We start from the raw sequence: 14236 nt of genomic DNA on the forward strand, positions 1-14236 counted from the left end.
GGTAAGGAGGGAGAAAATAAATCGGGGGGGGTGGGGTGGGGTGTGTGCAGGCTTCACACAGGGCATAGATAACATACAGAGAGAAGCCAGAGGGACTGCTGCTGGGGGGGAGGGATAAATAGAAATCTTTCTAACCCCTAATGTTATTAGTTCTACCTTTCACAGAAAAATCGGGGGGGGGGGGGCGGGGCTAGGGATGACTAGGGGAAAAGACTGAAGGCTTTGTGGGTTTTGGGTTTGGGTTGTTTGGTTTTTTCCACTTAGAAGGAAGATCTCACGGGTTTTTGTTCTGTCTGATTAGAGATTGTCTTCTCTTTTTTAGCAGTAGAAAATCAGCTATTAAAAAAGATTAATAAAATAATTAAGAGCCAAAATACAGAATTACAGCTGTAAAAAATTCCATACTGAGAAAGGTAAATTTGCTGAAAAACTGAAAAACATTATTTAACAAAAAGATTCACTTTAGACAGCCCCAGAAGATCTTTTTTTCTTAAGACAGGCAGAGGCTAAGAGGTCACAGCAGAGGAAAAAAAAATACATAAAACCGCACTGCAGAACAGCTTAACTTCTGCAATTCTTTCCTTTTTTTTTTTTCTCCCTCCTAATGATGTAATTGCAAAGAATAAAAAACAAACCAAAAATGCCTGGATACAGATGTTGACTATTTTCTGAATCTACAGAACTTTCTCACATGCCTGGGGAAAAACAGGTGCTGTCAGCAGCGGTGCACGCTTCTGGGCGCTTAAGGGAACTCATATGTGCTTTCCTCTCTAAAGATGATTTCCCTTTCTCCGCCTCAAATGGGAACTTATTAGCATACTGCCATGAAACATTTCTGATACATTTCAGTATCAGTTTAAAAAAAATAAAACCAACAACTTTAAAGTATTAGACTAATTATTTTGTATTTAATGAATATGTAAGAAAAAGTTAGTAGGTTTAAAAATCTACATTACTTCTTTATACAGGTCTTTATTAGAGGTTTCACCAATTCCAGAGAATTTACTCTAGAATGAGGTAACTGCTGGGATCCACCAGGTGACTTCACTTCTGTGTCATGAGACAGCAGTTAGACACAGCTCTCTGCAGACAGACAGGGCTGGCCAGCCCTTCACACCAAGACACATCAGCACCTTCACAATCACTTCCAGGTTAGCCAAAGGCAGACCAGGGAATAAACACCATTAAAATAAAAACAAAACACCAAACCCAAATATATTTACACTGCTGCACAACAGACCACCAGTGCGAGAAAAATTGCAAAGGGATCTGTAGCAGAAGAAGACTGAAAGCACAGTAGTGCCAGCAGGAAACGCTGAAGTAGCTCTGGAGCCAGAAAGACTGGAGACACTAGGTAAGACAGGGAGGCTTGTGCTCTGTGGGAAAAACGTCAGCATTGAGTTGGATGGTGGTGGTGCCAATTTATGAATAGTGGACACTTTCAAGCAATTAAAATTTAAAAAAACATCTCCACATCCTATGTAATTTTCCAGGGGTGCTATTGAAACCAGTACCATTTAATGCAGCACCTGATATGTGCTCTCCTCCTAGAAGGGTACCAGACAGACTGCAGTAGCATATTGTTATACTAAAGTGGTCCCTTCCCTCTTGTATATATAGAAAAACACAAAAAGGGGTGACAAGAATAAAATGAGCCAACAAATTATCCTGTTGGACAACACCACTGAAGTGTGTTTTGGGTGTGATGCTATCAGTAGTTGTTTTGGAGTAGTACTTCCCTCCCACTGACATTACTGTTAGGAGGGTGGGGCTGTTTCAGTTTTGCTTGTTTCTGTTACTCCTAGCACAACTGGGAGCATTTCATAAAAGAATTCCACATCTGGACTGCAATTTTTCAGGTGGCAAGCTGTCACATGGAGCCTTACATGTGATTGCTTTCAGTCAAGATCACCCTTTTTAAAGTTCTGTTACACATCTGGTTTCGTGATCTCTATTCTTATCACTGGAGATACAAAACATTAAAAATAATTTTTAAGAGAGAAAGAGATTTTTGGATATTCCAGTTAACTGGCACCAATTCAAAAAACCCCCAAAAATTAACAAGAGACTCAAGTTACCATTGTACATGACAATTCCCATCCCTTTCTCTCTGTTACTTGAAAACTTATGTGATGATCTTCCATTTTTTAAAGCAAGTATCACTAAAAATATTTCTCTCTTTTTTGGTACTATGAAGTTTGTGTTCTTGCAAAATAAATAGCAAACGGAAGACCACTTCAAAACAGCTATCTGTATCTCCATGTACTGAATTAACAAAGCTAGTTACAGTATTTATATCCAAAGACACAATTTTAAACTGCATCCAATTCCTGTTACTTTCTATGAACAAACACTGTTACAAAAATACTGCATGAACTTTAGGTCTTGAAACAGGCAGAATCTAAGAAGAAAATGACATCACCTTTCAAACCACTGTTGCAAGAACTATGGAGTTCAAATACCATAGAAAGACAGTGGGTATGTTTCACATGTGCTGTCTATGTTCCTACTCACTCACAAGTCCACACAAAACACAAGTATTGTCAGTATGACTGATTTCTTTATGCCAAATTAAGATTCGTGGTGAAAGAAGGGCTAAGTCCCTACGAGGTCAGAAGGAAGAGCATAACAAAGGGAATTCATGCCCAGATAAACCAGCTGAAGCATCACAAAATTTTGCAAACAACCTCAAAAAAAATCACATCTTTGTAAGATACCTTTGGCACAAGCTGTGATTCATTTGTGTGTGCAAACAATATTTGTCAAAGCTATCCCATTTAATGAAGAGGGTCATCGCCCAAATTAGGGATAAATGCATATATACAAAGTACTAGTTATACCCTTAACTAAGAAGTAGCTGTGACTGGATCAAAAAGAATTACATCACTACTATTAAAATGTTAGAGGAAAACAGTCATTTTATCATAGTTCTCTGTAAAGATTGTTTTCCACTTATTTCCCAACCTCTAGGATTACTGAAATTCTGGTACATGATGATCTATTTTTTCAGACTATTTTCTGCATTCCTGAATACTACAGCAACAAAGCACAGATCACCTATTGAAAAGGAACAATTTTGCTAATAGCCTTACACAATTAAGAATAGGATTCCAGTATTTCTTTTAAGAGTTAAGAGTATACTCCAAAGAGGAGCACACATTCAATGTCACATTGAAGGGGACTTGTAAAGGGGAGGATGGAGAAGGATAAAAGTTTCTGGTAGCACTAGTTTGCTTAAAATTTTGCGAATGCGAACATGACAATTCCCTGCAACGCAGATTATGACATTGCTTAAGCAGCATCTTCAAAGAAAAGCACCACATCGCATACATCAGACAAAAACTTCTTACCTATGACTTCCATCCAGATTTGATTTGTGGATGAAATTCAGTTTAGCATCTGCCCAATAAAGTTTCTGTTCCTCATAATCCAATGTCAGTCCATTTGGCCAATATATGTCTGTGTTAACTATAATGGAGCGGCTTGAACCATCCATCCCGGCACGTTCTATCTTTGGCACTTCTCCCCAGTCTGTCCAATACATGAACCTGTAATTATTTTAAAAAGAGAAAAGACAAAAAAGAAAGTAATCGCACATAAATCTACAACTGGAACGTTGACTACAACTTTTAGTAAAGGCAAAGGCACACTCTATTCTGCAGAGACAGTGTCTGTGGAGCTCTGTTCTACTGGGTAAGGTACGTGTCCTGTGAAACACAACAAAACAAAGTTACTTCACAAAAAGCTGAAGAAAACATAAGACAAACCCACAGTATTAGGTCACGTTATACTTCTATATGTTTCTTTCTTTCCTTATGTCAAGTGAGAAAGTTGGGGATATCCAACAGATCTTGACAACAATCTCAGAATTCCACATTGAAGAGCTAAGACAGATACTACAGACTATCATAAAAGTACAACAGCCTCTTTAGCATGGGTCAGAGCACTGAGGGGGAAATGGAAGAAAGAAAAAAAAAAAAAAAAAAGGTGTGTGGACTTATAGTGGACATAGCTGCATGCAAGGCAGTGAAGTGGATTTGGTAGAAGACCAATGCATTTCCTTTTTTTTCCCCAGAGAAATTCAGAGAGAGGCAGCTAAGTCAACATGTTTAGAAGCACATTTGCACCCACTGACTGGGCAAAACACTCCACAAATCTTTTAAGACTGTGGAAGCAAGTTTTAAAACATGTTAGCATATACTGGCATATGTTTAAACATTATCTAGCAAGTAGTGGGGGGAGGGAAGTTACCTTATTGCATTTAAGACTGAGGGGAAGCAAGGGAACCCATTTTATTATGGCTGGAGACTAGTAGGGGTAAGAATATTGGTCCTTTTTATGCAGCTGGTAGAAAATGGCTTTACTTTTGTGGGCTGTTAACAGAATGCATAACTAAGCAGAAGTAACATGCAATATAAACAGATCAGACGAAGTTTGTCCATGGCACTTGATCTGTTTTGCTGTTACAGGCAACTGTTGGGACAGACAACAAGGCTACTGTCCTAAACTTCTTCTCCTAACCTCATGCCATCTGCCAGCATACCTGCTTGTATCTGTTCCCTAACCTGGCTCAGTCAAAACAATCCAGATTAGGAAAGATCTGAAGCCTTTAAACTAACCCAGATCATCACACAACCACAACATGTCACTATATGGTGCCCACATGTGCAGAGGCCTGGCCACCCATCGTTTAAAGAAAAACAAATGTGCAACACATTTAAGAACATTTGCAGATGAAGTTATTCCTGGCAAAGATTTATTTTTTTTATTTTAAAAAGTCAGGAAATTCCATGTCATATTTTTCCCCTTAATTCATGTCTACAGCATGTTTGTTTTAATGCACAGCTATATCTGTGGACAGAAATGCAGCTGATTAACACAAATATCGCCCTATTCAATCCCAAGTGAGTCATTCTTCATGGAGCAATGTGCCTGTCTTAAACAGAGCACAAATATCTGAAAAGAACATGTGAGACTTCTGTGGGCACAAACAAGTGCTACGGAAAAACTGGTTTTCCTTCAGGAAGAAGGAAAAAAACCCAAATCATTTTCAAATAGGTAGCACAGTAGCAAGTAACGCGGTCAAACTATGCAATAAGGGAGCTACATACTTGAAAAACAAAAAGTTAGAAGTCAGGCAGCATTTCACCAGCAAACACATGTGAGAAAGAAGAGAGAAGATTTATTTTAAACTTCTTTAAAAAGACAGGCCCTTCTTTGCCCCAGCTGTCAAGTCCTAGACTTCCAAATACTTCATTAAGGTCAACAGGATCCAAGGCTCTGGCCACCACGCTAGACCAATTTTTCAGGCAGCAACTGCTCATTAGTCATTGCACAGCCTCATCTTCTTCCCTGACTCCCTCTCACCTCTCATACACACTACAATGACTCAAGCAAGAACAGGTAAGGCTAGTTTGGTAACAAAGAAAGGCCTTCCCAGACTTCACAAAACCAGCCCTAATTCATTTGTCAGAAGACCGACCACACAGGCACACAGAACTGGCTTTAAGTTCACCACACTTCCAATCAGCTCCAGTGACTGCTCAATTTCTCCAAGAAAATTTTTTCCCCGCTATCACCTGTTTGTTTTCCTCCACCTTGCTTGAAAGCCTGCAGGTTTTAATGTCTCAATTAAGGTCGTCTTTGGAACCAGCCATGCTCCAGCCAGTGGCATCAAGGGCTGTGCTTCACTTGGGAAGCCAGGCTTTTAATTGCTGCAGAAGTAACGCAGGTTATAGCTTGATGACCATTTCTTTCCGTAACAGTTGCTTTTAAGCAACTTCTTGCAGGTCATGTTTGCTTCCAGTACTGGACTTAACATGGCCGTGGAGGAAACTGGACTCAAGGAAGGGGTCTGGGCTAAAAATCAGTCAACAGTCTAACTGCATTCCAGCACACAGCTCCACAAGCCCTCCTACTTGCATGCAGTGTGTGAGCTTCTATAGCTGCCTCAACCAGCATGGGTGCCAACAGCCACTTTCTTTCTCAGCGCACTGAGGCCATTTTCTGTAACAGCTAAGCAAGTACAGGGTATAGGCACCAGGTATAGGAGCAGGAGGAGGCAGGAAGAACTGTGTAAAACAGCTGGAAGAAATGCCCCTCTTGTAACCATGCTTCAAGTTAACTGCAAATGCTAAGAGGCAAGGGAGCCCTAGCTAATATTCAAGCGAGAGTGGCAGGGATGGACAGATGGACACAACTCTAAATTCCCATTACTGCAGAGGTCCTTCTATAGATTTTTCTACAGAGATCTGAGATCCCTCTTCCAGGTAATAAGAGACTGTTCACATGTGTGTGCTGGTTCCTCCTTTCTGGAAGGCTTACAGACTCTTGTTTCATTCTATAACTGTTCGTAAGTAATCCATACGGAGACCATACAGAAAGGATGATGTTAAAACATACAGACCTACTGAACAATGGTAAGCCAGCCATACAGACAAGGTAAGGATCATTCTCCCTCCTCCCCATCCTCTTCAAACACATTTAATTATTTCAATTTTTTAAAAAAAGCCACCACCAAAGCCCACAGGATAGAGCAAAATCATTAAGTGAAAGATAATGTCTAATGCTGAATTATGGTATTCAGACACCACCAGAATACTGGTGTTCCATTTACCTGTCTTCTCATCTAGGTATACGTTGCTCTAAAATTTAAATCCAGGAATCAAGATTTTAATTCTAGCCCAGAAAAAGAGAAAATAAAAAATTTAAATTAGAATCTCTAGCACCCTTTTAATTTTAAGGAAAACCCCCACATATACGTAGCATGTTTACCATAAGGTGGGCTCCATGCTGGGCAATCCCAAATCCATAAAATCCAGAGGGCAATATACAGACATGCTGTAACTGCCTTGAACAAGCCCATTTGGGTCCAGAAACAGAAATGCTTTCTCATGCTTCTTAACTTGGCTGATAGTACTGTTATTCTAGGCAGTTACAACTAGAACAGGCTGGTACTAGAGCTCTGGACCTGTCCAGCTGCTTGTTACTGTCTCCTTGCTGATGGTCACCATCCACTGCGTCCCGTCCCGTCCCTCCCGGGGATCTGCAGCCACCACCTCCAGCCCAGACCCTGCCTGCTGTACTTCACATATCAGCTACTTCATCCAAAATCATCTTTTTTACAAGGAGTTTGAAACTCATATGGAGAACCTGTAGTGCAGCAACACAATCAAACGTAAAATATGCAAAATCAAATAGATGTACCCTATGCCTAGGGACTTTTGAACAAACATGTTATACTTTCATACCTAACAAGAGTATCAGACTTAGCAGAAAGACCTTTAATTTAGTACCAAGTCAACACATACAGAGGCAAATCTCTCTTCAACCTAACAATACCAGAGCTGGTTAAAACTGATCCTGTTCATCTAGTATTCTTTTTCATATTTAAAAAAATAACCACTGTTTTTTTAAAAACTTTGGTTTTAATCAAATAACCTTCATATTTTGAACTGCTTCATTATTTTTCACTTGTATTTTCTCCACACTGTTAAATGCCATGCTTGTCAGACTTCACTAGCAGACTGGAAACTGTTGTGAGCTGTTATAAACATTTAACAAAAAGACAATAAAGTGTATTTCTATTTATTTACACTTGAAATTTTAATATTAGGGACTCATATCAGGAAATGATACAGCCCCACCTCCCTTAAGGAATTAAGACATATCAAGTATTTGACATATATAGAAGAGGAAGGTTCTTAGACTCCAGTACTTAGCTAGTATTTTGTTTGACTGTGGCCCAGATGGTGGTTTATCTTACAAGGTTATACCATCTATAGAAATTATGAACAATTAAGAGGAAGAGCTTTGATGTTTTTTCCCCTACAAACTTTTTTCTATGCATATTTAGATTCAGCATTTTTTAACTTTTGTATCTCAGGTACATAAGGTAAATCCAGGCAATAAAACTTCCTCTTAAAAGGCATCAGAAATCACTAGGTAGTATATACCTGTAACTTCATAGTTTTGATGTGCCCCAAATTAGGTTTTTGGGGTTTTTTTTTCTTAGGCAAAAAAAGTGAGGAAACTTTCTTGGTTCCATTCTGTGTGATGAACAATATAATAAACAACAGAGTTTCTTTTCTAAAAAGCTCATAAAGTCTAGGCATGCTGACAGCAGAATATCCCACATGCATGGAAAAAAGCTTGCAGAGTACAAATGCCAAGAATAAATGCTGTAATTTAGCAGTGATCTCTGACAGTATGCACACAGAGAAATTCATCACCAGCACCCATCAGCTTTGCAACTTTCTGATCTGCATTGCTCTCCAACACTGATGCAGATCCTTTCAGCCCTAGTATCCCACACGAAACTAGGATCCTGCTAGGAGTGCCATTAAAACACCAGCCCCCATCGAGATGCATGCAACTGTTTCACTCATTGAACAGAGATACCCCACGCAACACTTAGCCGATTTTAAGGCAGTTAATTGGGACACCTTACAGGGCAGGCAAACGTTTACCTTCCTGAATGTTATTCAGTGGGAAGAGCAGCTGCTTAATAGGGAGAGCCAATTATTTGGTGAGGCCCTTCACAGTGAATGCTCCAACTTTGCAATTATGCTCGTTTCAGCACTTAAGAACCTCTAAGCTCTACAGGGATGCAAACAGCCGCCAAACTTCAGAGCGTGAAAAGGTTTCAGAAGTGCAGCAAACCCTGTGGAGCTCATCAGCTCTGCAGTGGTCCTTGTGAAACGCAGCCTGGTCAGGCTCCAGCACCAGCAGGACTGGCACTCATCTAACAAAGAAATACAAAGTTAAATGATAGGTGCTACAGTAGTTCAGGCAAATTATGCACAATAAATACATGTTTGTCTATCGAAAATAGCTCTTGACCTGAGAAGAAGAAATGTTCACGGCCCTTCAGAAGTTTAAGAAAAGACATTCAAATCAATGACCCTTCAGGTATCCTTAACAGAAACTTCTTCAGGCAGGTTCACAGAGGGATGGAAACTGCAATCCAGAAGTATCGAATGACACCAAAAATAGATTTTCAAATAAGGGGACTAAAAGTACCACAGGAAGGTTTCATTACAAAGTTTCTCCACCAATTACAAAATTGAGGAAATATTTCAGTGCCGCAAAAAATACATATAGCTAATTAAATATGGATATAATTCTTCATAAAGGAGAGGAAGAATATCCCTTTGGGATACAATCAAGATAAACATGAGAGAAAAGATGTTCTTAGCTAGCTGAGAACCATATTTTTACAATAGCTTGTCTCTGTGAATAAACTAAGACATTAGTTGAATGTCATTTTCAGAGCTGCTCTACAATGATTTTTTATGTTAACATTCAGTGCACTCAAGACCATTTTCTGTGCAAATTAACTTCCTCATGCAGTTTCTCAGCTGCCTCCACAACATCACTCCTGCATGGACTGACAGCAGCTACATGGGGAATGGGTGTGACGTCTAAGACACTGCAACTCCTTGCCTTAAACTTATTGTTCTAGGAGCCCACAGGTTCCCAACAAAGCTGCAGTTTCTCATTTCACCTAAGCACACCTGCCTCAGAACCACCTGTCTTAAGCATTGCTTTACACAAAGTGCAAAATGCCACATCCATGTACATACACCATACACTAGAAAAAGGTCTACTGGAACACATTTTATAAAATATTTTTCCCAGTATACATATTGGTTCTCTCAAGTGGAATAAGCTGTCCTTGTGATAGTACTTTTATGCAAATGACTGCATTTATCCTAGGACATCAGGCAGTATACTAATAAGACAAAGACGACCTATAACCAGTATGGCAATATGAGGTTTTCCACTTTAGAGCTGACTTTAGTCTCCTATGCAGACTTTACCTAGCAGAAGAAAGAAAATTATCACCAAAATTCCCTTTTCTTGGAATTAATTTCTAAAATAAGGGATAAATGCTAACACAGTTTTGAAAAGAAGAAAACCTGTGATGAAGTGATCAGAAGCTGATGCTTTGTTTCTAGCTCAGTATCAACACCACAGTATTAAACCAGAATAAGATTTTGGACAAGGTTTTCACAAGCTTTAAAAGAATATCTTAGCAAAACCACTGAAAGTCGTTCATGAGAAATCAACATGGAAATTGAAACTCACATGATATTCTCATTTCATAAAAAGAAACAAACAACTCTGTATGCAAAAGTAGCTCTCAGGCATCATGCTGTTTGTTTTCAGGTATTCTAGTTTAAAGAATATGCTGGGCAATCTGACAAGAAAAACTCAGATGAGAGATTGTTTTTCATTTTCACCCAGACATTTCTGAGAGTCTGTGGGAAGTAAGATTTGACTTAACTGTCAAACATATGCTGATGCACTGCAGAGTCACATGCATATGGTTGTCCTTTCGGCCACAGATCCCAAGGAAAAAAAGAGAAAGAGCTTCATTAAAAAACAAGAAGCAGCTATTTTTACTAAATGCTCACAAAGACAGAATTTCAATTGTTTGAGCAGGTGGAAAGGTCTTTTGCTCCTTGAACTTGTAAATTAACCTTTCCTATCTCCAGACACAAAAGGTCTAACGACATGCCTTCCACAGCTACAGTTACAGAAGCCATTTTCTGGTTTCTCCTAGAACAAGCAGCAAACAACGCTTCTCAGAACTTGGCAGCACCTAAAAATAGTATTTGAAACAACAGTTTTCCCAGTTTAAGCCAAAAAATACAGAAAGAAACAATTTCCTCTCTCTGTTACCGATTTAGCACCATCCCTAGACCCTAGCTGACTGTAAGATAGAAGCAAGATGCAGATATGCCGTGGAAGGCCTCAGCCAGCCCTTTATCCAGGAATCACTGCAGATGTATACACCAGACCCTGCAAAGTTCAGTCAGCCTTTCAGCAGCAGGTCAGCCAATGGACATCTAAAACATTAAGTTAATATGACAGGAGATGGACAAATTAACAAAAGGAAAATTCTCACCTTCCAAACTACCTTGGTTCTTCAACTGTAACAAGAAAACAGCAGAGGAAAGCAAACCAGCTGGCAGTTTTGCCAGATTTTTAAAAAAACATACATGCAAACAAACAAAAAAAGCCCATGGGGCCAGGGAACTCAGCCAGGACTGTGTGCTGCCACTGGTAGCTCTTGGGGCTGGGGAGTCCCACACAGGTCTGCCCTGGCAGTGCCTCCAGCTGCAGCTGTTCAGCATTGCCCCTGAGGAGCCATGTACACAGAACTGCCCCTTTCAAACAGCTCTTTGAGATCCTATTAAGAGGTGCAGATCTACACACCTGTGAACTGAACAAAATGCTGAGAGCAAGTACAAAAGAATATTTTGCAACATTAAAAAATACAAGTGGTGGAGAGCAGTGAGGGAACTGTGGGTTCACTATTCACCATCTTTCCCAGAAAAATAATTAAATTTCTTTGTTCAATGAAAAATAATTGGTTTCTTTATAGGGATTTTTTACAGGGACTTGCACTAAAAATACAAACATCTGCACTGTAAATATTTAGTTTGTAAATGAGAATTTAGAATTCAGTAATTTCAAAGAGTTATGAGTTTGAAACTAGACAAGTCAGCTGCTACCACGATTTTTTCACTCCCTGCTTTGACACACAAGGATCTTTTCAGTCCAGTCATAACCAAACTTGCTTATCTTTCAATAAAAAGCTGGGAGAGTTCTTACTCTTGTGTCCCTATACATCCTGAATACAGCAAGTGGAGAAAGATTTTTTCCCTACGCTTGTATCTAAAATTAAAGACCTAGGAATGCACACACTCCTCCATGGCAAGAAAGCACGGTCGTACATCCCAATCACACCACCCAGTGAATGAGGGCAAGAGGGAGAAATTTGCCATTTGGCATTCTGGGCTGTTACTTACAAGCAAAAACATAGCCATCCCACTGTACATTGCTGTGCAAGATTTTGAGTTATGCACTGCACACCAGGTGCTACATGGATACATCAACTACTCACATTAAACAATGTGCTGATATAACTATCCTAGCAATCCTTAATGCAGACAGAGCTTGTAACAGTAACAGTTTTCATCCAAGACCAACTCACTTAACTTTATTCTCTGTTTTACTGGATTATGTTGGGGCCCAATCAATCCCCTGAAGCAGCTCACCATACCGTCAAGTGGGTACCGGTGCTGAAACATGAGAAGGCAGGATGGCACAGCCAGAACAAGAGAGGAGAAGATCAGCAGAAATCAGCTAAAAAACCCACAAACATCAAACCAAACCAACCCATGGAAAAAACCCCAAACAACAAAAAACCAACCAAAACCCACCAAAAACACCCCAAAACTATCAGGGAGGTGCCCTGACTTTCATCAACTGAAATTAGGGAACAGCATGTTCAGCATCATGAGATCCTTCTGACATTTTTCCTTAGTGAGATTTTTTTTTCTGTCATTCCAAGTAGTCTTTCATCAATAAAATACCCCCTTGTTATTCAGTCCCTCTCTCAGTGCACTACTATCAACTGGATCATTTTTATGTTTCTGATTCCTGACTTCTTCAAGAAACCCCACTGAACTTTAATGTTCTACCAAACCAAGCTGGCTCTTACCCTTCATATCATATTTCCAGCACTATGGTAATTAATTTTTCATAGTTTCCATCCTATTGTTTGGTATGTAAATCAGGCTTACTTATACGTAACTATCATTCCTTAGGTTTCTTTTTTTTTTTCCATTAAATGAATTCATAATGTTATTTAGGAGTTACATACATTTTCAATGCAATTCCTATCCTTGTGATTTGTTTATCATTTTGTTGATATGGAAACCAACCTGATGCCCTCAGTAAGGAACACACAGGCAAGCAATTCATTCATTTCAGCTTTTCTGAAATGGCTTTATTTACCTTGACTGGCTTTTTTTTCTCCTCTACTTTGATCATCCACTAGACTCACTAAATCGCTTACTCTCCTGTAAGAAAGCAGCATGTACCAATTAGTCCTTTCATACTACAAAATTACAAAAAATAAGGCCTTATTTTTAACCCATCAAAAGCTACACGATGTTCACTACAAAATAGACCAAAACAAAAAGAAAAAAAAAAAAGAAAAAGGGAAAGAGGAGAGATTGCTCCATGGAGGTTAAAAAGAGTAGAAATAAAGGGACACAGTGCAATTAATGCATAACAAGACAGGTTACATTATGCTGGAGATTTGGTTAGAGCCTTAATTCTGGAGATACAAGCCTAGGTGGGCTTGGCTTTCACTGAGAAGTAGGAATGTTTTCACAGAGCATTTAGAAAGGCCCACTAAACGCAATCTGAATACCAGTCAAAGGCTTCACGTTCAGATGAAACAAACATCCCTTCATTTTTATATTGAAAACATTATTGTCTCATAACTGATACGTCTTAAGACTTTACCCAACCTTCTTCTAGGTTAGAACTTGCAACAAAGGAAGTAAAACTGCTTTACTTTTCCATTCCTAGTTTAAACAGCTCGATATCAAGTACTCATATTCAATTCAAAAAGTGGCTATGCATTCTACAGCAACTCCAGTTCTAGTACATATGCACCTGGAATTCTGAAGTTAAAAAAATCAATTAAAAAAGCTTTAAATCCAAGCCACTAGCATCTCTCCCTACAAGCTTCTTTTGCAGGTCATTCACCTGCTCTTCTGGTAACAGACAACATTAACCATGCACACTGCATACAAATCACTTCCATCAGAGAGATGGGGGAGGGGGGGGTATCGCAAATCCTACACCAAGCACAGGCGTCTCTCACAAGACACTTTCTGACAAGGCACAAAGAAAACGCCCACCAAACTGTTACACTAAGGGGATAAAACCCAAGTAAGCTTCCAGTCACTCAAAAGTGTCAATTTAAAACTTTCAGTTAACCCTGAATGGCTTGGGGGCAGGAAAAAGTGCTGATTTTTTCCATCAGCTCAGAATTTAAAATAATTATAGTAAATGGCATTTAAAAATATTTTTAAAATACAGGCTGTTTACAAACAAGCAGAAAAGTGCTCCTTTTTTTTTATTATTTTTCCAGATGCTGTACTGAAAAGGATCACATTTTGAAAACAATTAGATAAAACTACAAGTTTTACAACAACTGGCACAAGGGAGTGGGAAACAGGTACTAAAGAAATGATACTAGGATATACTGATAAATGTTTTTGGAAAGGGGAAGCTACATTTATTTAGGAGAAACTACTGCATACAGAAGCAGCCTCTAGAAACTGCACATCTTATTTAAAAAATAAGATTTTGAAAATTAGCAAAAAAATCCCCAGTTTTCTTAGTGTGAAACTGTGATGTTCACAAA

At 39.1% G+C, this 14236-nt stretch overlaps 1 protein-coding gene across 3 annotated transcripts in view; it reads right to left on the reverse strand.

Moving 5' to 3' along the window:
• The window catches only part of LRP6 (LDL receptor related protein 6), a 128326-nt gene that overhangs the window by 72085 nt on the left and 42005 nt on the right, over positions 1–14236 (reverse strand). For all 3 annotated transcript variants that reach the window (XM_055807433.1, XM_055807434.1, XM_055807432.1), the window contains exon 3: positions 3351–3548. In XM_055807433.1, coding sequence (XP_055663408.1) covers positions 3351–3548 — 198 coding nt within the window. The remainder of the gene's footprint in view (positions 1–3350; positions 3549–14236) is intronic.

Source organism: Falco peregrinus, chromosome 6 (genome assembly GCF_023634155.1).
Source record: "Falco peregrinus isolate bFalPer1 chromosome 6, bFalPer1.pri, whole genome shotgun sequence".
Classification (NCBI taxonomy): Eukaryota; Metazoa; Chordata; class Aves; order Falconiformes; family Falconidae; genus Falco; species Falco peregrinus.